This window comes from Epinephelus fuscoguttatus, linkage group LG14 (assembly GCF_011397635.1).
Source record: "Epinephelus fuscoguttatus linkage group LG14, E.fuscoguttatus.final_Chr_v1".
In the NCBI taxonomy this organism is placed as follows: domain Eukaryota; kingdom Metazoa; phylum Chordata; class Actinopteri; order Perciformes; family Serranidae; genus Epinephelus; species Epinephelus fuscoguttatus.
The window spans coordinates 27,496,239-27,521,110 of record NC_064765.1 but is presented as its reverse complement, the minus strand read 5'-3'; the positions used below and the strand labels follow the sequence as shown (position 1 = coordinate 27,521,110).

The 24,872-nt window shown below is 41.9% G+C and overlaps 1 protein-coding gene across 1 annotated transcript in view; it reads left to right on the top strand.

Annotated features, from left to right (window-relative positions):
• Positions 1-24,872, top strand: part of pdss2 (prenyl (decaprenyl) diphosphate synthase, subunit 2) — a 36,512-nt gene that overhangs the window by 5,303 nt on the left and 6,337 nt on the right. The window contains exons 2-5 of the mRNA XM_049596534.1: positions 6,183-6,317; positions 13,831-14,029; positions 21,484-21,558; positions 22,951-23,124. Of these exons, the coding sequence (XP_049452491.1) occupies positions 6,183-6,317; positions 13,831-14,029; positions 21,484-21,558; positions 22,951-23,124 (583 nt within the window). The remainder of the gene's footprint in view (positions 1-6,182; positions 6,318-13,830; positions 14,030-21,483; positions 21,559-22,950; positions 23,125-24,872) is intronic.

Below are 24,872 nucleotides of genomic sequence, written 5' to 3'. Positions count from 1 at the left end.
AGAGCAAGAAGAGAGAGTCCTCAAACTCAATCCCGCCATGCAGACGGGTGTGTTGGAAATAGGAGCCCAAGGGTGTAATAACCTATACACCTAAATCTGATATGACAATCCATTTGGGTGTTGTAGCAGGGGGGCGGGGGTGGTTAGGGGGGAGGGGGGGAGCAGACCTCTTGACAGTCTGACTCCTCACTGTCAGCTTGGGTTGGCTGGTTCGTATTTCCCACTGTGTCTCCGCCTTAGACGCACAGCAGATAAAAATATCCACAATAGCAGACAGGCAGACCCTCGTGGAGTTGGGTTTCGGTTTTTCCTTTCCTTTCATTCTCAAAAACTGCAGCTCAGCTAACTTTGCCCCAAAGTCTGGAGTTACAGCGAGGGGACTGCGGCCCAGGAGAAGAAACTTAACTTGCTTTAAGGACAGTCCTTGAGAGTTTGACTTCGACTAGTGTTTCCTTCCAGTGATTTCTCACCTTTTCTTTTGCTTGATCTCCAATATCCTGATCTATACAATGACCGTTAAGATTAGTTTAAATGGTGCTTAACGAGCCTGCATATGTCAGCTACACTGTGGGCATGGATGACGAAATCAAGGATCCTATCCAGTGTGTGTTAAGACAAATGAAAATACTCTGTTTGAAATATCAATTTGCGTCTTTTCAGTTAGCAATTCAGTTAGCTCATTAAAATTTCTGCATCACAGTTCTCACAGTCTCCAAATTAGTTGTGATTTCACATGATCCTGCTCATACGTACACGTGTTAAACTCAAATTTAACCTCAGTAAATTAATGTAAAAACAGCCATCTAAAGTCAAACTTACAGTACAGTGTGGGAGAAAGGGTCAGCGATACTGAATTAGTACTTTGATGCCAAACCAAGTCAAGAAATATTACTTGCTGATGAAACAGAAGCACCTCCAACACTAAGCTTCATCAAGATATTAGCCTCTGGAAATTTGATTTAAAATCTGCAACATTAACGTTGATTGTTGATAATTCAACCATCAGCACTTAGAGTTTAGGGTGAAAACATCCATCTATGCACTATGGAGCAAAGTTTTTGATAAGTGGGTCCACTTTATGTTTGCAATGTGCACATGGAAGGATCATGTACATGCACAGGTGGATGATGTCATACACAATTCCGAGACATGGAAGAAGGAGACTGCTAGCATGTAAACATGGGTGTACCATAATACACACAATACATTTTGGTGAGTAATACTGAATATTAACAAACTGGTGTTTGTTTACAAGAAAACTCCACAGGGCACCTTTAATTATTATTTGCGAGGAGAAAAAAAGAAATCAGCTAATCTGCTTCTTCAGAACTCTGTGGGTGTTGTTTGATCAGACTTGACTGACAGCGGTCCACTAACAGAAGCAAACACCTCCACAACTGCCATCAGACTCTGATTAAAATGTTGCTAAATCCCGATTGGTGCATGAAAGTGACATTACCCTGTTCCAACTTAACCCTGCCCAGTTCAAACCAGTGAGAAGAGCTTGGAGAAATGCACACATTTTCTGAAGTGAAATGTAACTTTTGCAGAGCATTGTGTTTTGGATAAATAGCTGGCTGGATCACATTCTTTAAAACCAACTTCCTGTTTTTTTGGGACTTTTGCAAAGTGTACTCAAGACATGAGACACATTCCCACACCATAGAAAACCACCTGCTGTAGATCAGGCTTTATGGCATTGTGAGAATCAATGCATGGAAATTTTTCTAACCATATTTTCTAAACATATCATGATCCTAATCTATAGAAGTACCTGCTAAGTACAGAAGAGACAGACGCATTGCATAAATTCTATCCTTAGGAAAAGTGCAGGCACTTGGGCACATTCATTCATTCTTCCAATACTTCGGAGTAAAGAGGCAGACAGAGGATCAATATGCCACCACACAAGTGAGGTCATACATTTGCATGCATTATTTCCAGCCCCTGCATACGGCGGCTAAAGTTCCCGAATTCCTGCGCTGCAATTGCGGAGCAGAAGGCGTGGTGACCTGTTCACAACCCTTTAAAATGACAGCAGCCCATTTCTCTCTTTCCACTCCCTCTCTGCCTCTCTGTAGCCTCCACTATCTCTCGCTTTCCACATCATCCTCGCCCCACCCCTTTGCGGGAGGGCGGTTGTGATTGATTGATGTATGCTGGTGTGGGTAGTGACATAAATATTAATCATCTGCCACCCTCAGGCCACTGGTTTAACCGGACTCCCCAAGAGGAGAGCAGCTTCATAATTTTTGCTCTCAAGACGTTTTCTGTTCAGCGGCGGATGCTTTTGCATTCATCAGCGCACCAGGCTGGTCTCTATTTTCCAATTGAGTAAAAATTTAGAGTGACCATAAATAAATCTCATGAGCTGCGATGAAAGACAGCCCTCCATAATGTCAGCTGTATCGTAAATTTTTGGGGGGGGGGGGGCAGCAAGGTGTTTTATGTTTTTTTGTGAAGGAACAAAGCTCCTGGGTATGTGCGTTTTTTTTCCCTTTCAGCACCAGGGCGCTGTGAATCACCAGTGTATTTCTTCTGTCATCTTTTCTGGCATTCTCATTTCTGTCTGGCCTCTATTCCCTCCATCTCTCTCTGTCCCCTCCCTCTCTTCATGCTTTATCTCCCACATCCACTCTGTCTCGGGTTCCTCCACCTCCCCCTGTGGTGCAGGGGTGGGTCAGAGAGGGTGGGGGTGGAGGTGGGGGCTTCGGGCTGGCGGTGGGTTGGTGAGGCCGGTGTCTGGGCATCGAGCGGAGGGGGGCGTGGTTGCTTGTCTGCCTCGGAGCCCCTAACGAGAGCGTGATTCATGGCACAAGGGGCTCCCATAGGGACAGGATTAGAGGTGCTCTGTCTAACCGCTCCCCAGAGAGAGTAAAAAGATATTTAATCTGCCCACCACGCAGGCAGCTACCTCTGGGCTCCGTGTGTGTGTGTGTGTGTGTGTGTGTGTGTGTGTGTGTGTGTGTGTGTGTGTGTGTTACTGTGTGTGTTACTGTGTGTGTGTGTGTGTGTGTGTGTGTCCCCCCCCCCCCCCAAACCCAAAAGAAATATACAGTCCTGCAGCAAAACTGATTAATTATTTTCCCGTTATTTTTTCTACCATGCAACAATCCGTTAACATTCTGTCGAACACTTTGCGTTGTATCATCAGTGTCATTGCCTTGTTTCATTCTTTGTTCAACAGACAGAAACTGGTCTATAATGAATAACCAGGACCTGAAGCCCATTTAGAAAAGATCACATAGCATCAAATTAATGTGCAGGACTAGTTTATAGATATTCTGTATATATTTTAAACTACTTTGTGTTTGAATCAGCACTTTCTTTTTTCCTCATTGTGTCTTATAATTCTTTCAAACATGATTTTGGAACCAGAAGTAAGACAAACACATTTATAATCAGTGTTCTTATATTAAAGGTCCAGTGTGTAGGATTTAGTGGCATCTAGCGGTGAGGTTGCAGAACTAAAACTTCTTCCATGTACCAAGTGTGTAGGAGAACACGACGCAAAAAGGCAAATGACCCTTTCTAGAGCCAGTGTTTGATTTGTCTATTCTGGGCTACTGTAGAAACAACATGGTGGACTCCATTAGAGAACCCACTTTGTATCTGGATATAAACGGCTAAGGTAATGAAAATACAATTCATATTTTTAGGTAATTATAAATTAATGAAAACATAGTTAGGAATATTATATACAATTTCTGCCCATAGATGCCCCTAAATCTTTCACACTGGACCTTTTAAGGCCCAGACACGCCAAACCGACTTCAGAAAACCAGGGGCAACAAAAGCCAGCTGTTGGGTTGCCTCATGTCACCTGTGTCTCGGCCGAAAATATACACATGAACACATGGCAAAGACTGCTGCCGATGGCCAACCAGCATATACGTTCTCCTCCTGCCTATGATGAAATACCCTTCCACACCAGCAGACGGCAGTAGTCTGTATGCATCAAAAGGGGAAACCGGAAGACCGTCTTAACGCTAGTTAGCCAGTTAGCACATTAACAACACAACTCAAATGTTGATAGAACAGAGCATGTTCACCATTTGCCAATGAACAATAACACAAACCATAAGGAAATGTGTCTGTTAAAGAGCTCAATGTGTAAAGGGAAATAATCTTACCTTATGTAATAAGTTTGTTTTGGACTCACTCCCTTTTGACTTTAGCTCTTTGTTTACTTACCTCACTTCTGTTTCTTTGCTTGTGTGTTAAGCTGGTCAGAGTAATTTATTCATCAACAGTCTCTGTCGTTGCCGTCAGTGATTCAACTTGCTGAATCAGCCAAAAACAGCTAATGGGGGCTCATGAGAGGCAATGGTGCGGGATACACCGCACTGACTAGGGTGACATATGCTCACCGACAGCCCAACAGTGACTGATGGCTGACCGTCAACTTGGTGTGTCAGGGCCTTTAAAACAATTAAAAAACAATGTATAGAAACACACGAAAGTAATCCCTCTCAATCATAACTTGTAGCCTATCAGAGCCTACCAGAGCCCTCAGCCTGTATTTTATGAGGCCGTATAAAAAGGTAGCGACCAGGTGCCAGATCATAAGCAGCAGGCATCCAAGAGACGCAGCACTGAAAAAAAATTGCAAATATTCACTCAAACGAGAGTGAATCTTGGGATTGGCTTTCCTTTTCTGGTTCAGTCTCACTGCTCTCAATGATGATAAATTTGCATATTTGCATTATTATTATTATTATTGTTAACCAGAGGTGTTTTCAGCACAAAGAAGAAAGTACCTTATTTTGGAAGCGAACAGTACGTTAGCCAACATTATGTCCTGTCCATTATTTAACCACATAGTTTGAACTATGCATGCCGGATGTTTTCAAGCTGTTACTGGTTCCTGAACATTGCTCATTAAAACAAGGTGAAGCAGTGGGAGCAGGTGTAACTGGAATCAGGCTCTTCACAACAGATGGCAGCAGGGTGTCGGGAAAGATGTTAGAAACAGAGATGCTACATGTTGCTTACCTTTAAAAACCCTTGCTGCAACACAAGTTGAACTCTTTACTGTGTTGTTGTACTTATATATGGTGACAATGTGATGAACTGCCAGTATAGCAGGTCTACAAGGAGAGAGTCTTTCCTACTCAGCTAATGGACTTCTTAATATTCTAAATCCTCCTTTCCATCAAGCAGTCCAGTTCAGTTCAGTTCAGTTTGTCACACATTAGAACTGTTATCTTTGCATTTCCTTTGTCAGAAGTTGTGGATGGTACCAATAGATCGGTTCCATACTGTACTATCCTGTTTTTTTGTCACCCCGCTGTTGAGGTACCAAGCACACCTACCTCCATTGATTGGTCAATGGAGAATCAACACTCTTGCTCAGACTAAAGTGGGCTGTAAACACTTTTTCTACAGTAGCAAGTTGTCTTTTCATTAGTAGTCAACAGTTTGCAGCTATAGATTGAGAAAAAATAATTTTATTCACTGTGCCGCCCAAAGGCTACTGCCAACAGCTACCCACAACTCTTAAAGTGGAATATTTTCTTGCATGTTGAGCTGAAGTGTGAATCAACACACATTAAATGTGAATATACCAACTCTGGGGTACACAGTAGGTCCATGGGTAGAGCAGGTGCCCCATGTACAAAGGCACTGTCCTTGCCACCGTGGATTCAGTTCCAGCCCCTCTCGCTCTTCCCTTGATGCTTAGTCTATCCTATCTAATAAAAGCATGACATATGTTTTAATGATGATTGGATCTTTTATACAAACTGCAAATATTCATTTTTTTTACTTGGAGAAAAAATGTTTCTGAGTGTCAATCTGGTGCACTCCTGCAGCATTACACCCCTACTCTGCTCTAAACACTCCAGCCTGTTCTTTTATGTGCTGAAAATGGCGCACAACCCTGTTTCGTGGATGATCAACGAAGTGCTGACATTGTAAGTGAATAGGAAATACAGCAACAGCTGGATGGAGCAGTGACACGGCTATTACAATCTGGTACAACCCCACCTATGTTTAAGATTACTGTCTGCAGTGAAAACCTAAAACAAATCGACAGCTTAGGTTCATGACTGTACGGATCGAAGGGTACTATACCGAAATTGTTCGGTGGAAACGCAGCTTAAGTACATAGTTAAAAATTGACAGAAAAATTGAAAGTTTGTTTGTTTGTATTTTAATTTACTGATGGTATTTCTTTGCAGGGGCTTTGTCTACGACAGCAGGAACAACCTTCAGATGAGGGGACTGGTCGTACTGCTGTTGTCGAAAGCCGCAGGGCCGGGCCACGCAGTCTCTGATCTCCTGGCTCAGGACATGGTCAGCGGCATCTACCCGAGGTAAATAACTTAATGTTACTAACACCAGGTTGGACTTTAAGGAAAAACAGTTTGCATTGTTTTACATCGGATTAGTTGGAGTAACAAGATACTGAGTACAGACAGCTTTGCCCATCACTGATTAGATCCATCAAAGTCCATCAAAGCATCAGCTATCCAGTTTGTGGATATGGCTTTGTTTTTGATTGTTTGCTGTTTTTCAAACTCCCTGACGTCTGCTTTACTCTCTATACCCTTCAGCATGTTCGACTTTACAGCTCTAATTGGTGCAAGTATCAACATCAGTAGGATGCACTGATGAATCTTCCTCCTATGCAGGAAATTCCCTAAAGCCTGGCTTACTGTGAAAAATGTAATTGGTTGCTTTTGCATAAAACACATTGCAAAAATTGCCCTTTAGGATTTTTCTCAACAGTTAAATTGCGTCTAGCAACCTTAATCACAGTCATAGAGCATTTTAGGAAGTATGGCCATATCATACCAGTGCTAATTTCCACCCAGCAACTTATTTGGTTCAATACATTAAAACCAACCGACATCTTTCTGGCTTCCACATATTTCCATTCTCATGTATGAGCTACTTGGGAGAAAACAGTGGGCAGTAAACATGTGTAACATTGCATTGTAGGCCCATAAATGTGCATGGCAAGCAGACCAAGAAACGCAATGCCTCTTTTGTCCCTGTTACATGGCTGCTGAAGGATAAATAGTGAAATAAAATCCCAGTGTCAGGTAATTCTATCGTGTCCTCTGTGGTTATCGTCCATATCAATTCCTGTAAATGAAGCACTACATCATCTTGCAAATATGATGGAATGTGGGGGCAATACAGCCACAGTTACAAGATGAGATGGGTTTTTTGTGTATTCTGTTATATTTAGTTTGTGGCTAATTGGAAAAAAATATTCAACAAAACCACCGTGCAGTTGCTGCTTTGTATTAAAATTGCCAGTTACATAGTAAAGAGATATATTAGACTGAAACATGACCAAAAAGTCTTTGTAAAAGCAAACTTACTAAACAGTGTGTTAAATGGCGAAATGGCCCTACAGAAAGCAGAGACATTTGCATGTTAAAGAACATGGGCTCTATCTTACACACAACACAAAGCAGCTTATTAAAGAAGCAGACAGCGTAGCGCAACTGTCATTGCTAGTTTCAGACCAACGCGGTTGTCATTTTCATGGCCAGCACCCACGTGGAGTAAGTAGCAAATGTACTTGCACCCATCCATGTGCCCATGGGTGTGTAGGTCTTAAAATGAGGTGCAGTCAGGCACACTGTTGGCACATTGCCATTGACCAACAGAAACTAGGACTTGGTGTAGTATTTTACTGCTATTTAAAGGGCACATTATTCAGACAGTAAGATGCGCCTACAAAGGTGGGTTCACAACATGTGTATGTTCTGCTTGTTACACACTTAATTATTATTAGTAATCATTAATGAGGAAATATTAAGGAAGAAAATGTTAATTACATTCTATGATGTGATCTTAGCAGAGAGCTGCTGGCCAGCTCCCCATTAATAGAGACTCTGTGCACATTTACAAGGAGCAGCGTAACTTCATTGACTATTTCAGAAGCTAAAAGTTTACTTCTGTTCCCTCTCCCAAGTTTCTAACTACAGTTTTTTGTTTTGCTGCCTAAATGTCCCCCAATATGTGCTGCAGTGACATTACTGCTCTTACTGCATTACTCTCAGCAGTAAACCGCTCGCTTCTCCAATTTGCCGAATCAGCCATGTAAACAGCAGTGCGCCAGGTGCAGGCACACCTGGCTTTTAAAGGGAATGGGAAATGACACTCTGATTGGTTGAATTCATGTTAAGCCCAAAACACTCCTATTAAGGGACTAAATATAGCCCCTTTGCCCCTTTGGTCTTACTTTGTGCTCAGATTAGATGCAGTTTAACCAGCTAAAGCGGTTGGACGCTATGTTTGGGCAGTATTTATCTATTTCATACCTTCTTACCTTCCTGAAGTTCCACGGGGGTACACAGTATATGATGGTGTTTGTGTGCGGCACTACCTAACCTGACCTCTGGTGGCATGTGATGTGCACTAAATACAATACAGCATCTCTGTATGAGTTTTATAGAAAGAGGAGCATCTGTGTTTTTGACTAGGATTTCTAAATACCCTTTCATACCGCAGTACTGTTTATTGTTTGTTTATTGTTTAATGGATCCCCATTAGTTGTCACCATGGTGATGACTATTCTTTCTGGGGTCCCTAAACTGTGATACCACCCAAGTCTGTTCGACAGGCCTTAAATACACTTGCACCATGTACTGCAGACTATGCGCTATAGATGGTTTAAATAGAGCCCCCAGATCTTAATTCTTGCTAGCTAAAATGCATTAGCCTGAAAGTGGTGTCCTTTTGTACAGACACTCATTGTCCCCAGAGGATGAATCCTATTGACTTTTACAGATCACTATTTTTATTCATCCAAGGATATACATCTACATTATGCATTGCCACAAAATTCTGTACATTCGTGTTCCACATAGGATGAATCCTAATGACTCAAGTGAACATTTGACTTTTGTCTGTCTTGACTACCATTGAATGTCTTACCATGTAATTTGGTAGATATTCAGACTCTTTGTGACCCCTGATTGTTTGTCCCATACATAAGTTTTTGACTAAACTGTTGCAAAAATGTTACTCCCATCAGCTAGTTTGCATGTAACATTTGTTCTTATTAGCAGTAAATAGTCTGTGATTGTTTATTGTATTCTGACACTACTCTCTGGCTAATTATTACACAACTGTCAACTTTATGAAACAGTGTAGAGGTCTGAACAGTGAGCATTACAGCCTCTCAAACTGGCTCTCTAGTTTTGTTATGACATAAATCAAAGAAAATTGCTTGGAATAGATGTAACAAACCATAATATATAAATGTATTTATACATATTCAAATGTAGAGTGTTAAATGTGGTATTAATGTACTGCTGTTAAAATGCTTTAGGTAGCACCCCAAGGTCCTCCCTGGCTTTCTCACACACACATTGACTTCCAGCATGCAGCTCAGAACAGGGATGTGGGTGTGTGCCAAGTGGTTTCCAGAAGTGACTGCTGTGTTTGGCGTGGCTGCGCGCTGGGTGCCTGAAAGGCTTCTTTCTTACTGCTAGCTGGCACAAGGCACATGTGTGTAGTGGAGCCGTGTCTGTGCAGAAACATCCTAATATTAGAACTAATTGGAATAACCTGGGCGCCATGGAAGCGCTTGAGTCCGGTCCTTGTCAGGCTGCGAGGCCGAGCTGTGTCTGCAGGGTTGTGTCTCACTCCAGGACGAATTATTAGACACGCACCTCATGTCACACAGCCTGGCACTCACATCACTGTGACACTGGATCACTGAATCCAACATACAGCATTCCCTCACTCATGTGTGATGGATAGTCCAAACCCAAACACACACATACACACACACTCACACACACAGCATGACTTGATCACCTCATTTGCACTATCTTGCTCTCTCTTTCTCTCCCCCCAGCAATCCCCCCACCTCTCCTGGGCTCATTAGCACCTCTGATGGAAGAGATGGTAGGATGGAGGGAGTCGGGGTGGGGCGGGTTTGGGGGGGGTGATTGAAACCTCCGGGGGACGGTCTCCTCCCTCCTGACAGGCAGCATTTGTAAAACATTTCCCACTCTGCTGCCTGACACTGATGATTCACCAAAGCACCACCATGATAGATGGATAGATAGATGGATAGATAGATAGATAGATAGATAGATAGATAGATAGATAGATCGATCGGCAGGCACTCGCAGATAGTCCAACTTGTACCCACCACACCTCTTAATTTTTTGTGACAAATGAAAGCCATGCCACTGAACACATCACGCAGCCCGTGTGATGGACAGGCCACCTCTTTAAATCACACACAGGGATGCACTCACATCTGCAAGGCTGTATTTGATGGCGAGGCACACTGCAGAGGGAGGAAAATGGAACAGAACAGTCAGGACAAGGGGCGTGGTGAGGGGCGTTACACCTCAGCAAGATGGCATCGGTTGCTATGCAACTGGGCACCAAAGCTATTTATACACCGGCCCCCTTGTCCCCCTTTTTCCTCCCCAAGCTCCACTGCTACTGATCAGGACTGCTAGATTGGAGGCACAGCTTTGGGATGTGTATGCACCGGGGTTCAACTGATTGGGGTTTTTTGGAGGAAGGTACCTGCCATTGTTTAGTACTTTAAAATCAAGAATTCTAAGTAATTTCAAGGGTTGTGTGTTTCCTTATATTACTTTCCTGTTAGGGTGGGGTCCTTATACAGGTTGAGCATCATGAGACACTAAAATTATCCATTGAAGCCAAACCATTGGAATTATGATCACCCCATTTACCCTACAAATTAGGGTTTGGCAATGTTGATGTATATATACTGCAAGAGGATTTAGAATTGTCTTCCATAGCAGATTTTGCCATTCTATTTATGCTGCCACAGCTATCCCTTTCAATATCTTTAGGTCTATTAGACCATTTTGAAGAATGTTGAAAATCAATGATTAGGACTGCTTTTTAGCAATATTATTTTTAGGATTTTTTCATTAGTGTAATAAAGTACCCTGATTTCTCATTTGGTTGATTTGCCAATAGCAGGCAGTCCCATCTGGTTCTTTTATCCATAAACATTCTTAGTTGCTATATTCATAAAATTTAGTATATCACAGTATAATATATTGATATAATGGAGGATAGAGGATTGTATCCATATCAGCTACCACTTCTACGAAATAAGAATAATACACTGAAATTGTTACAGCCATTCATAAAAAAGAGAAGACTTTACATTCATAAAAAGATGGGAAGTCCATCAATTTCACATATTGGCTGTTTAAATGTGTTAGGGGGTACTAATGCATTTAAGAATAAAGTCAGATAAAAACTTGTGCTGCTCCAGAGGGAGCTGTATGAAGTCTGATCAGTTGCTTTAAGTGATGTCATCTGAGTCAGCATAGGTTGGGGCCATAGACAGTTTAAAAATAATGGATGTAGTCACCGTGACATCACCCATTGGCTTATGGACTCCTGCTTTGAAGCCCTGAATTTGGCATTTTGACTGTTGCATTTTGGGTTTTTTGGAGTTAGATATGACCATATTTGGACTAGAGGGTGGAGCTTTGAAGGAGCGAGGAGGTGGATCTGACTCAGACTGTGGTGATGTCTTGCAGACAGCCTGTCATTCAAAGTTGCCACACACTTATGCATAACTTAAAGGCTTGATGCAATGTAAACAGATGAGAGAACAAAACCAAAACCATTTTTTGTACTAGGCTGTAAACATGTTTATTTCTGCTGTAAAGTTGGGGATTTTAACATGGGTGTCTGGGGAAGGCAGTGGTTCCCAACTGGTCCAGCCCTGGGGTCCAGATTTCTCCTTAGTCATTAGTTCGAGGTCCACACAGTTTAATATATTCAGCATCATACTTGCGTTTTGCCATGTCGTTGGGCCAGTTTGCTGTCTCTGTGAAGTAGCTGTCCGTTAGTCATTCGCTCTACAGCAGGAAACAGCACTTCAAAATAAAAGCTCAATGTTGGAAATTCACTGCACTTAAAAGTAAAGTGTGTTTTTTTTTTTTGTTACAAAGACACCTTTATGTGTCACTTGTGGTTCATTCAGAACCAGTTGGGAACAACTGGTCTAAGGGGATTGACTCGCTTTTGGAGCCAGCCTCAAGTAGACATTTGAGGACCTGCAGTTTTTGGCGTTTTGACGTTGGCTTCATTTTTCAGCCCCAGTGGCTGCCACTTGGCCGGGTCTGAAGACTAAGAGTGTGAATCTGAAAAAAGTCTGAGGATGTGGATGTTTAAAAGAATTGAGCTTACCAGACCTGTAGCCCACTCCATATCTCTGCTTCTGGCTAGCAGCTCAAGGCTACATTACCCACTACTAGTGGCAAACCTGAATCTCGGACCAAACTTTTGGCTCATGAATTGCATTATGGGTAATGGGGGTGACATTATCTCGGGTTCTGCCACATTGATTTTGACCCATGTGTCCACCAAGATCCTAAAATGTTATAGGAGTGCAATGCTGAATCGAAGGAGCACTCTTTTATTGATATTTTGTAATATTTAATTTGGTGACGATAACTGGGTCTATAAGCAAAAGCATGAGCCGATGACACGTTTATCACATTTTATTTTTTAATTTTTATTTTCTTAGATCAAGTTAAATAATGGAATAAACGGTCACTGTAAGCTTTGCCTCAGCTGGGAATACAATGTAAAATGTTATTTTTATGACCTGAAATCAGCCACAGCTCTTTATCGTCCTCCCCTTGTTGTAACAATGAGTTCTCCTCTTGAAACCCGTCGAGCGTAGCCATCACTCCGAGGCACCTTGAGAACACGCGACTGTCAATCTGTTAATTTCCTCTTATTTAAACCCTGAACTTATTAACTCTCATTTGGGGTGACTGTGTTGTTTCTCTGCGTCACCGAGCTGAGAAACCAACCAGACAATGGATGTGATTGAGAAGCGAAATAGATGACATTATTGAATTTTAATCACATCTTTTCCACGCCGACGTCGAACACGGCAATTACCTGGCTACAAGACGCTTGTGTGTGTGTGTGTGTGTGTGTGTGTGTGTGTGAGTGTGTGTGTACAGGAAGGGGTTGGAGCGCAAGGCAGACGACTGGCTCATCAGGTTCTCACAGCGGCTGAAAGAAGGTCGTAAGTGGCTATCAGCGCACCCAACCCTGTCTGGATGGATCCCTCCTGTCGCAGCGTGGCGAGCTCCTTCCATATGGAGAGGGGCCTAATTATCCCCCACCAATGGCTGAATCAACATTTGATTATATCCTCCCTAAGGCTGCTCTGAAAGGCGCTATTCAAAGACCACTTTTATGTCTTTTCTCTCATAATCAAGAATGGCTGTTATTTGCTAATGATAAGTTTAATATCTTTTTTTAACACAATCCCCGACACGCTGTGCAGTAAGATGTCTGACATGTGCGCTGGTTTATGCCCTTGAGTACACTGATTTTGACTTGAAAGGTTTTTAAACCAAATTGTGGTTGTAGAGAAATCACTTATTTTTTTGAAGGTACACAGTAGTTTCGTCTTTTAAGTTGTCTAGTCAGTAAATGTTTCTGAAAGCAGTTGAATAAACTGTGATGATCATAACAGTCTTTGTTTATAGCGGTGCTGTATATTTTAGTCAAATAAAAAAACATGACTCTACAATGTGAATTTTGCCGTTTTATTGACTAAATAGATGTTTTCCTCTTTTGCTAGAAGGATGAAATGAAACCCACAAATCCTTTGTTTTGATTGATTGCTTTGTGGTCAGCACACCTGTACGTGCTGCTGTGAATGAGTTTTCAAACTTGTCAAACCTGCACATTTCACCAGCATAAAGACAATGAAAAGGTTTCTGTCAAAAAGCTCTCTAACTGTCAAGCCCCTGGAACGCCTCTCTTAAAAGCTGTTCACAAAAAAGCTGTGATTTATAAATGAAATCTTGTTTTTCTGTTTCATAGCCAGCGGAACTTGGCAGAAATCACTGAGTTGATCCACACGGCGTTCCTGGTGCATCGTGGGATAGTCGATCTGAAGGGGTGGACGGTTTCAGACGGCCCGTTGAAGGACATGGAGTTTGGGAATAAGATGGCTGTCCTGAGCGGCGACTTTCTTCTCGCAAACGCTTGTTCCGGACTCGCCCAACTAAATAACACTAAGGTACCCAGTGTGTCAGTAACAAACTGTAGCCCTGTGAAATATCTGACCTGACATCAGTGATATTAATGAGAAACACTGCAGTCTTAATATGAGCTCCCAGCGGCCCTTCCAGCGCCACATATCAGTGTCTGTTTTCATCCCTACATCCAAAAATCTCACGCCTGCAACGATTGCAGAGTTCCCACTGATCATGGAGTATATATATATATATATATATATATATGGGAATATTTCACAAGATTCCTATGAGGTATATTTCACAGCAGAGTACCTGCAGTGCAAACATCCAATTTTTCCATTTAGTAGAGAAACATTAAATGGTGATCTGCAGTATCTTCATGTTTTTATTTTGTCTTAACCACTGGTGTCGACTGCGCCTCAGTGTGATGTTTTCACATCGCACTTGCCAGAGATCCTTTTTCATTCAAACAGTGTAGACCAGTGATCCCCAACCCAGGGGGGGGGGTCCCAAAGGGGACAAGATAAATCTGAGGGCCTGCGAGATGATCAACAAGATTAACCTGGTTCAAGACTTCTGAATTGCCACCCACAGATCAGATTTGTTCAGCAGCTCAGATAATGTTGTTGTCATCATTGACTGCTATTGCTCCCACTTACAGAAACAATTGACCAGTCAGAGTTTAGTTGGCCAGGGTAATAATGGGGATGTCATCTTCCTACATAGCAATGTAGCTCCCTAGCTGCTTTTTTATGAGAAATAGCAACAGAAGAACTGCAGTGCAGATGTGTTTGACCCCCACTGATGGTGGTTTCTTCTAATTAGAGAAATGACCAATCTATCAGAGCCTAATAGGTGGGATTTAGTATGGGGACGTCTCTTTCCTACATAGCTGCCTAGCTTAAGGCATGAAAAATAGAAAGAAAAAAAGATTGCAACAAGTGCAGGTAAGACTGACACACCTGCATTATTTTTTGTAAGTCAACCTCAAGAAATACCAATTCTTAAATCACCATATTGTTTTAAACAGAGTGAAAAATGTTAAAGGTACCCTGTGGAGGTTTTGACCACTAGTAGCACCACTGAGTATTGTTTTTACAAGTGGGTGTCAGTTTGGTTTGTATTGTGTACACGAGTAGGCAGTGTTATACACATTTTATGCTCCACTCATTGACATCGGCAGTGGTTATGAGCGATCAAGCGTAGTAATGCACCAACAAAAGCAGGAAAACTCTAGACTGCAAGCAAGTAAATGTGGATTGGTAGTAAATAAGCAGATACACCACACACACAAGAGGGCTGGATTGCTTCTTCTTTTAATTTAGTCTTCATTTGAAATGTTACAAACGGCAAGTTTCACCCATGGCTTCACCAGGTTTGGTGTCTGATGATGCCAAAGAGCCAAAGACTTAATGTAGACTGGACACCTTTAGGTTCACTGCTGCTAGCAACTGCGACCACATCATCTGAGTCAACTGACACATCAGCGGGATAGATACATCGGTCATTACTGATTGATCAAGGCAAAACAAAATAAATAACTTTCCCTTCCAACAAGAAATCATGTAATACCAACTCCAACTTTTCTCTAATCTTTGCTTTTTTTAAGTGAATGAAGTGTTTGGTTACGCTGCCTGCAAGCTGTGTTTAGGGAAGTGCTCGAAAGGGGCAGGTACTCACCGGTACGCAGTGCTGGCACTTGATGTTTTAGTCTTTGGTGTATTGTGAGCAAATGTACAAATCCTAGGATAGTGAAGGAATGACCCGCCCTACGCTCCCTATGATTGGCTAGTATTTATTGCCTACATTGGTTGGGTTGCTCAGGGTTTATGCAAGAGGAGTGGTATTGGTTAGGGTTTGGGTAAGAATGTCAGAGGCAGAGTAAGGTAGGCCATTCCTTCGCTATCCTAGGATTCGCAAGTTCGCATACCGTGGCTTTTTCTTGGACATCGTATTCACAAGCTGACGGTACTTTTCCTGTCCTCGCCATATCAGGTTCTCTTGGGGATTCATACTGGCCCTTAATAAACAGCATTACCCAGGGGGCACTGGACCAAGGACACACTACGTGATACTCACCTGTTCTCATTCCTGCCTGCCTGCTTCTAAGTAATGTTGCATTACAGTTATGTTGGCCTGCTTCTAAAAGCACAACATAAAGAGAACACAAACAGAGTCAGGAAACACAACAGAGCTTTGAAAGTCAAATCCTACATTACTAAATGCAGGCCAGGAGCAGCCAGCTAACATTAGTCCTACTCAGTCTTACTCCTACTGTAGCAGTGAAGAGCAGCTACTGCCACCACACCTGATATTTAAAGTAACACTCCATTAGCAAACCAACTCATGAAATGAGTTTTTTGGTACTTTTAGTCGACCCCCAATACTCCTGCCAAGATGGAATAAAAGGAGTATCAGAACTTTTTTTTTTTTTTTTTTCATTTCAAGCAATGGTTTTAGGTGCCATAACTTCAGTAGACATTGCTTGGGTAGGGTCAGAGGTCAGAAAATGTGGTTATTAATGATGGAGGTTGCACTGCAAGGTCTTTTTGGATGTCATGTTATGGTACTTTCTGTACCATTCATCTTTAGCATGGGTTCACACCGGCAGAATAAAACACATCACTCCTCCAAAACCTTCTCAGTCATGGGTCTTTACAGCAACCCATTGTACAGAATATGGTCCAGAGACACCATAGATATGGAAACTATGGGAATCCTTCTTATTGAGTTTTCAGCTTTAGACGTGTGTGTGGTGGTGGTCTTGTAAGTGCACCACAGATCATATCTGACAGTAGCCTGGTAACCCCTCGCTGACAGATGCTGTCACCACGCTACTCTGTCAGAATGCGGTTGCCTGAGCGGATCAAAATAACCGTCTCTCTCTCCCCCCCGTGCCATCAGCCAGACCAGCCCTTATCACCTTCCCTGCCGCTTCTTATTCAGCAAACACAGTCTGGGTTTATGTCTGCTCTATGGCAGCAAAGAGACACCCTCCCAAAATATGATGTAAGTGGTATCCATGGTGCTTCTTGTTTGGGAAACACAGCATGAGTTACAAGGAACCAACATTTCCATTATAAATTAATGATAATTCTAAAGGTGTGGCATTTCCCTCAAAGTGCTGATTGGCTTTCATTAGGATTTGTCACTGCAACAGAACTGTGGGAGATAATTGTGAGTCTTTGGCTAAGCTACAAATTACAGTAATGGAAGTGATATTGTTGTTTCCTTGGAAGATGGGGAAAACACACTGAGAATGAAATGATGGCAGATCTGTTGATGACTTGAGCTAATGATGATTTAATCACATTAAGTGGGCATTTACACCAAGCAAGTTGGCAACGGTTGAATTGAAAATCTGGAGCATCTGTCCCTTTAGTGTGGTTCATTGTCAAGGTGAGAGCAATGCCACTCAGACCCATGTGGCACCAAATTACCACACAGCAATGTTTGAAACTATCAGTCCAAACAAACCTGCAGTGCTGTTTTTATAAGGAGTGTGACTGTAATCTGAAGCAACCACAGGAAACGTCCCCAAAGTGGAAGTTTTTAAGGGTAATAAGGAGATGGACATTCGATAGCCAGCAGTTACTCATGTTTGAAAAGGTTAGCAAAACAAAACGAACCGAGGGCAAACCACAGTATGCACTGATGCTCAAATTCAGCTGTGTTTTTGTGAGGCTGTTCCTCACTGATTTATGAACAGAGGGGGAAATTAGATTACTGTAAATGGGAATAAAAAGTCCATCATCTGAATTACAGGAATGGGATTTGTTTTGACCAAAGGTTTTTGTGTTTTTTTTACTCTGGGGTTGATATCCTCCCAAAAATGTGTTCACTTCACCTCCTATTTGTGAGTTCATGCTGACTTTTGTCCATAATTTCTAACTGAACCTAAACAAAATATGTCACAGTTAAATTTCTTGTGGTGTGGGTGAAAGAAGATATGTAGATGTGACGTTAACGTCTTGGAAATTAGGATCTTTAAAAGATTCACACAGCATCATCAACCTTCGTGTCTGTCTACAGAAGTATTGGATAGATCATACGGACAATAACTTGCATGGAAATTAAAACTTAGCTCTGCTGGGAGCTATCAATTTGAGTCAGAGGGGTACAACAGATTTTAAAAAGAATGGTTAAAATTGTTAAAAGCAGATCCTGAGATATCCTGACTTAAAGTCTTTAGTCTGGATCCTACATTTCTCATGATGCAACTGGAAATCATCTTTCATTAGACCCTACCTGAAGAAAGTAGATGACCTGACCCGCTGGTGCCAATGTCAGTAAAACAAAGGAGGTGTTAGTTGACTGTGGGAAGAAGCAGGCAATGAGCTACACCCCTTAATATCAACCGGTCCTGAGCGGAGAGGGTGGATGTCTTCAAATACCTTTGTGTACATACCACTGAAGGCCTGACCTGGGCGCTGCATACTGAGTCAGTGGCGAGAAAGGCAAAGCGAAAACTGCTTTACCTCAGATGCCTGAGAAAATTCCTGGTATCCTCTTGAATTCAGTAAACTTTGTACATTTGCACCATTGAGAGCTTCCTGATGGGGAACATCATTGCCTGGTCCAGAAATATCACTGAACAGGAGCACAAGGCCCTGCAAAGAATGGTTTATTCAGCTATAGACGCTGCTCTACCCGGCGTAAAGGATGTTTACACCAGGTGCTGCAAAAATAAGGCCAGGACAATCATTAAAGATCCAAACCACCCAGATTGCAGCCCTTTCTCCCTGTTGTGGTTGGGAGGAAGGTACTGAATACACCAGGCCAGCACTGAGAGGCTCAGGAAGAGCTTCTACCCTCAGGCCACAAGATCTTAAATGAAGACAACCTTAGAATGCCCAATCATACCGGGGTTGGAAATTAGTCCAAATGCTGGCAACATATGGAAGTGGCTGCTAGATTTGTATCATTCACTAGCCACAAAATCAGTGGACTCAGTGACATGTGGACTAAAAAGTTAATTTCCAACCCTGAATCACACATAAATTTATTATTACATTTTTTTAATACACACACTGAAGAAACTGATAGGATTACATTTTCCCAGAATTGTATCTTCTATGATTTCATGAGACACATAGATAGATTGATTAACTCCCTGAATGCAAACTCATTTTAAACCCCACACCTCCAGTTTGTAAAAATAATCCAGATTACATCATCAGGATTATTTTTCATTAAGTTCCAGAGCCACATGAGACAATCTTTCATCAATATACAGCATGTTTACAGGCTGAACAGTACTCCATGCGATTTTTATTGTGTTTGTTTTAACCTTTATTAAGCCAGGAAGGTCCCATTGAGATACAAGATTTCTTCTTCCAGGGAGTCCTGGTCAAGATGACAGCACAATCAGCATTATCAGTTTCACTAATGATGAGTAAATTTAACTGCACGTGTAAAATTGGAGGAGCGCTCTTTTAAATGCTGCATCCAACCTGCTTTAGCTCCTCACGATGCAAAAATCCATATAAATAGACAGATGCAGTTTTAAACTTGGAAATACCCTGAGGCAACAAAGGCTGTAAACGGTTTCTTTTTCACTCATTAAAATCTGGTAATAGTCTGATGTTTATAATTCTCTATCAGCCCCAAAGTGTGTTAAACTGAGTGCAGTTAAAAAAAAAACGGTCTTTCTGCTAAACAGATTGTCTCCTTTCCTGAAGCTCGTGTGTGGTCATCGTCCCACATCTTTTTAATACACAGGGTGACAGATGAGTCGTTCTTGCAGCTTTCGAAGTTTTTCTCATAAACCAGGCTTTTTTTTTTTTTTTTTTCGTTTAAGGCAGTGAGAGCGGTGGAGATTATGTGTCGTGGCCTTGAGAGGAAACCTATGCCGCTACTTGTATAAACTGTAAAGCAATCTCACCGTGGGGCTCCGGTTTCTCCCCCCTCGCAGACCTGTCGGCAAAACACGATCTGGCTGGATTTGGGAATGGAGTAAGGGGGAGGCAGGGAGAGAGCTTATCTGATACTTTCCAAAAAAAGACCCCCACTGGCCCCCACTTCCCAAGGCAGGCAGAGACACCACATCTGGTAATACTGTAGGCACATTGTCCTTCCAGGTCTGTGGGCAAAGCTCGGGTTTCCTCAATATTTTCCCCCGGTGGATTCAGTTACCCAAAGGGCACTGCGAGGCTGACGGAGCAGCCAGCGTCACCAGACTTTTCTGATGAACCAAGGATGTCTGGGATGAGCTGAAGGAGCTCTAAATTTAACCTCATTCATCTGAACTGTACAGGCGTGGCCTGCACTCCTCTGTCCACACTGTTCTGTGGCTGTGAATGAAGGACGAAGAGATCGACTAAAGATTTTTACTCATTCATTAGGTCCAGACTTTGAGAAATAATTTGAAAAGATGCAGCCTCTCATGTGGTGCTTGATAAAGGGCTGGTAGTGTTTTGTAGTCATGCATGCCCCCTGTAAGAGGAAATGGGCAACTGCAGTCTTTAACAAACTACTCAGACTTCAACAAGGCAGCATGTGAAAATTTGTAACTTCTTTCTTAAGTTGTTCATTTTTTAAAGTTTTTTTTTTCAAGGTAGAAAGGCACATTCTCTAATGTCAGCTTCCCAAAAGCAACACATTTTCCTTGTACAGTATATTGATTAGCTTGTACTGGAAAGAGTCTATAGCTTTGTGATAAAGGAAGTGGTTCTCTCTCAGTTTTCTGTGCCTCTTCTGCAGAAAAGCACCAATGTATAGATGCTGTACTTATCGATACCTAATCTGCCCTGCTCAAAGGAACAAAGTGAAATAAATCTTCGAATAATTTGTGGGGAAAAAGGAGAGCAAAGAGGACCCCAAAGTCAGATCATCCCTCCAAAACCTTGTTAACCCCTCTGCTCTCTGGACACAGTCTTATTTGGTCTCACCATCTGCCTTTTAGCTCCATTTCAGCCCCTCAGACCGGACAGACACCTGATCCGTCTCCATCGACTGGCCTTCTCTCGAAACACAAAGTATAATGAATGACGGCGAGCCTGCTTCTGCTTTATGAAAATCAACAGGAGCTCCCCTATGGCCCGATAATGAGCAGCTGAGTTTGCAGCAGTTCACCTGGTTTCCAACCCTCATCTCACCTCTGATTTATTCACTGAAGCAGCTGTTCAGACGAGAGCGCTGTTAGCTCGCGCTTCAATCAGGGGAAAATTGTGGTTTTTAATTACAAATGTCACGGATGAACCGAGTAGCGTGTCAGTTTTGATCGACCTCATTTACATCTACATTTTAGGGGTTTAATCGATGCTGTTAGCCAGAGTGATTTATAATGAGGGAGTAGGTTATCGGTTCAGTGCCTGAGTCCAAGGACACTTGGCTGTTGATGGACATATTGACGGTTGTGTGGATCAAACCCATTATTTAGCTTTGTCTTACATATAACAGAGGATGGTGTTTAAATGGATTTTTAATGTTTTGATAATGCTTGCAGACTGAAATTTTAACCCAAATGTCTCATGTTTTTTTATTTGTTTGGCAGGTTGTTGAATTGATGTCGAGTGCCATTGGTGATGTGGTTCAAGGAATCTACAATGAGAATTCCAGTAATACTGAGGTAAAGCATCTAGTCTCTTTCTGTAGTCCAACTCTGATGTATGGCAGTGGAGTTAAATAATATGATGTGTGTTTATGTAAGGGAAAAAAGCCTGAATACATCATGTACAACAAAAAAAATCAGGAAATTGTCCATTTATATACTATGTATGTGAGTCAATTGGAATACAGTGATACAAAAATGAACGTCTTTGCAAATCCATCTAATTTTACATTTCATACGTCATGTTAATTTTAAGGACTTTACTTATAAGATAAAATAGTCCCCAACAAATGCACTTTTTTTACTGCAGTTAGAATAACATTAGCAAGAAACTACCTGCTGTTGTAGGAAATTGCTGAGCCTTTTAAAAAATGACAGTAGGGGCCCTATTTAAACAATCCATAGTGCATGGTGGAAAGTGCATGGAGCAAGTGCATTCAGGGCATGTCCAGCTCCACACTTGCTAGTTAAACAGCACATAATCTGGGCCCAAAGTAAGGTGCAAGAGGCAAAGGAGCTGTATTTAGTCCCTTAATTAATCATATGTCTGTTTTTGACTTAATATGAATTCAAACAATCAGAGTGTCATCTTCCATTCCCTTTAAAAGCAGCGGAGCGCCACATACAGGTTTGAGACTTGCACGTTAATTGTTGGTTGTTGTCCTTCCATTAACTATAACAAAAATACTCAATAACACCAATGTTATCCTTTAACACGTACAAGAAACAATGGTGCAGCAGTTCACTGTTTCCAGTATTTATTGAATTGGCCCAGGTTGGCAGGGAATCAGATAATCAGGAAGTTGGTTCTAGCTGTGTACAGAAGAGAAGTTACTGCTTTGTGAATGGTTCTGAAGCTAGGCACTTCTAGCTGCTATTAATAGGATGAAAAAAAAAAACACATCTCGATGAATTATGAATAAGAAAGAAAGAAGAGTCTTTCTGAAACTGACCACAGAGCTGTCAGCTACCAGTGAGCAAAAGTTTCCCTTAATTTTACTGAGCTTTTTAGGTTCTGCAGCAGTTTACAGCAAGTTGATTTTTACAGTGATGCGTGAAGGTCACCATGTACCCCAGACAAAGTTTCAGTTCTGACCTCTGCTGTTGTCAGTTTATTCGAAAAAATGCTTGGGGATTAATTAACGTGTAATGATGGAGATTATAAATGAACTCTTTTCTCCATTATCAAGTCTATATTAATAACTGAAGAACTTGTGTGAAACACTGTGTTGAATTGCTGTTAATCTGGTGCACAAAATAAAGAAAAAGGGTTGTTTTGATTTGACAACTTACAAAGAAAAAGGGTTGTTTTGATTGAGTTCTGCTGTGCTCTGCGGGAACTTTGAAGCTGTACAGTAGAAGCAGTGAGAGCTCAAGCCCGTGGCGTCTCTGCCTCTATTTGCTCTGCAGGAAAATAGTCTCACTGATGGCATCGATGTGGCGGCGTGGGAGGAGCAGACGTTCCTGTCCCACGGGGCACTGCTGGCCAAGAGCTGTCAAGCTGCGATGGAGCTCGCCAAACACGACAAGGAGTCCCAAAGATGGGCCTTTAAGTACGGCAAGCACCTATCACTGGGCCACAAGGTAAGTCTAAATCTGAGCGTCCCACCCACCGCACAGCAAATACCAGTGACGTTGGTCTTTGGAGGACAAATCAATAAGGGTCAGCTGCCACACCAGTGGGCTACTTTTCAGATAATCACAGTTGAGTTCCTTGACTTAAAGGCGCTGGAAATGTATTTCTCTGTCAGTTTCTGAATAAGAGTGATGGAGACCATATGAACACACAATATTTTCTAGGTAAGTAAATCTTATATTTGGGCCAACATGGTACTGAAGATTTGAAACCAATGACTGTATATAAGGATTGGTAGTATGACAGCTAACTAAAAGTGAAGCCAAAACATCTTGATTACCCCCTGGTGGCTGGATGCAGTACAGGTCATAAACCCCGCCCTCTCCATGTTAGCGGATGGCACATGAACCAAACAAAAAAATGAAAGTGTAACTCACTTTTTTGCTTTTCATAATGTTTGTCTTAGGCAGAAAGAGGTGGCACAGTTCTGGGGAGCACTTCATCCCAGCACTTCATAAAAAAAGTGCTCCCAGCATGTGGGTTTTGTTTCTATGACAACAATATCTTGACATTAACGTCTATATAGGGTTGACCTCACAGCTAACAGCAAACTTACAAAGCATTCTGTGATAAAAAGCACAACCCTCACAGCAACATTCAGTGTCCAGCTGATCTGCTTCCTTTGAATGGGCTTTTCTGTTTCTGCTTCTGATATAGCATATCACTCGAGATAGGCAACAAAGGAGCGACAGTGACTACACCCGCGCCTTTCCAAAAACATTTAAAGAATTTCAACTTAAAAAACCTGATGCAGCCTTTGATAAAAGATGCCGGATGCAGTACCTTTTCTTTAGGCCACAGCATGCAGCCACATACGCTCTCTTCTCATTGAGATCAATTGAAAAAAAGACCCTGGCATAGTTTTTATCACACTGATGTATGTTCAAGTGTTAATTTTTCTGATAAATTTGGTTTTAACTAGTTATTTGATGTTATAAAATGTCATGATTGACAGCTGTGTGTGGCAATCGGTGTGCTCACAATCAATGGCGCTGCTTGCAACTGGGTCGAACAGGTGTATGGGTGGGAACCCCATACCGCAGCTCCACCCCCAGATCACTACTGCACAGACTCTGTGCAGGGTAGAGTACAACATGGTGGCGCCCTGATGCGGGATATTTTGGCTTCATTTTTTTAATATATAGGAGGAAGTGGAGATGTTTCGTCCATCTTAATATGCAGTCTTTATTTGAAACCAAGGTTTCAGAGGCTTTAATATTGTGTTTGTCCCTCAATACTCCTCATTTTGTAACTGCGATCAACTCAAATCAATGTAAAGGAATGAATCTGCTTCAAACAGGCTGCTGATTGGCTGCTTGTTCCACTGATCTGCAGAAAGCAGCTGTATTCAATCATTTTCTCTTCTATGTGGGTGGATAGGTGGCCTTATTTTACTTTATCAGTATCAGTATGTCTTTTTAACAACAGCCTCGCACTGTAACAGATTTGATGCAAAAAATAATGTTCAAAGGGGGCAGCACTAAGAAAAAGCAGATGAAATATGTTGACTGGTAAAAACTGACAGCTTTATAATAAGTAATTATTCCTTTATAGATGGAGCAGTGTCCTACCAGTACATGAAATTTAAGTGTCTTATTTTTCTCAAACCAGAAACAAACGTACATATGGAATATTAGTAGTATACCAGATAATTCATATGCTCAAATATTTTTAAGGTTCAGGGGCTTAATCTTCT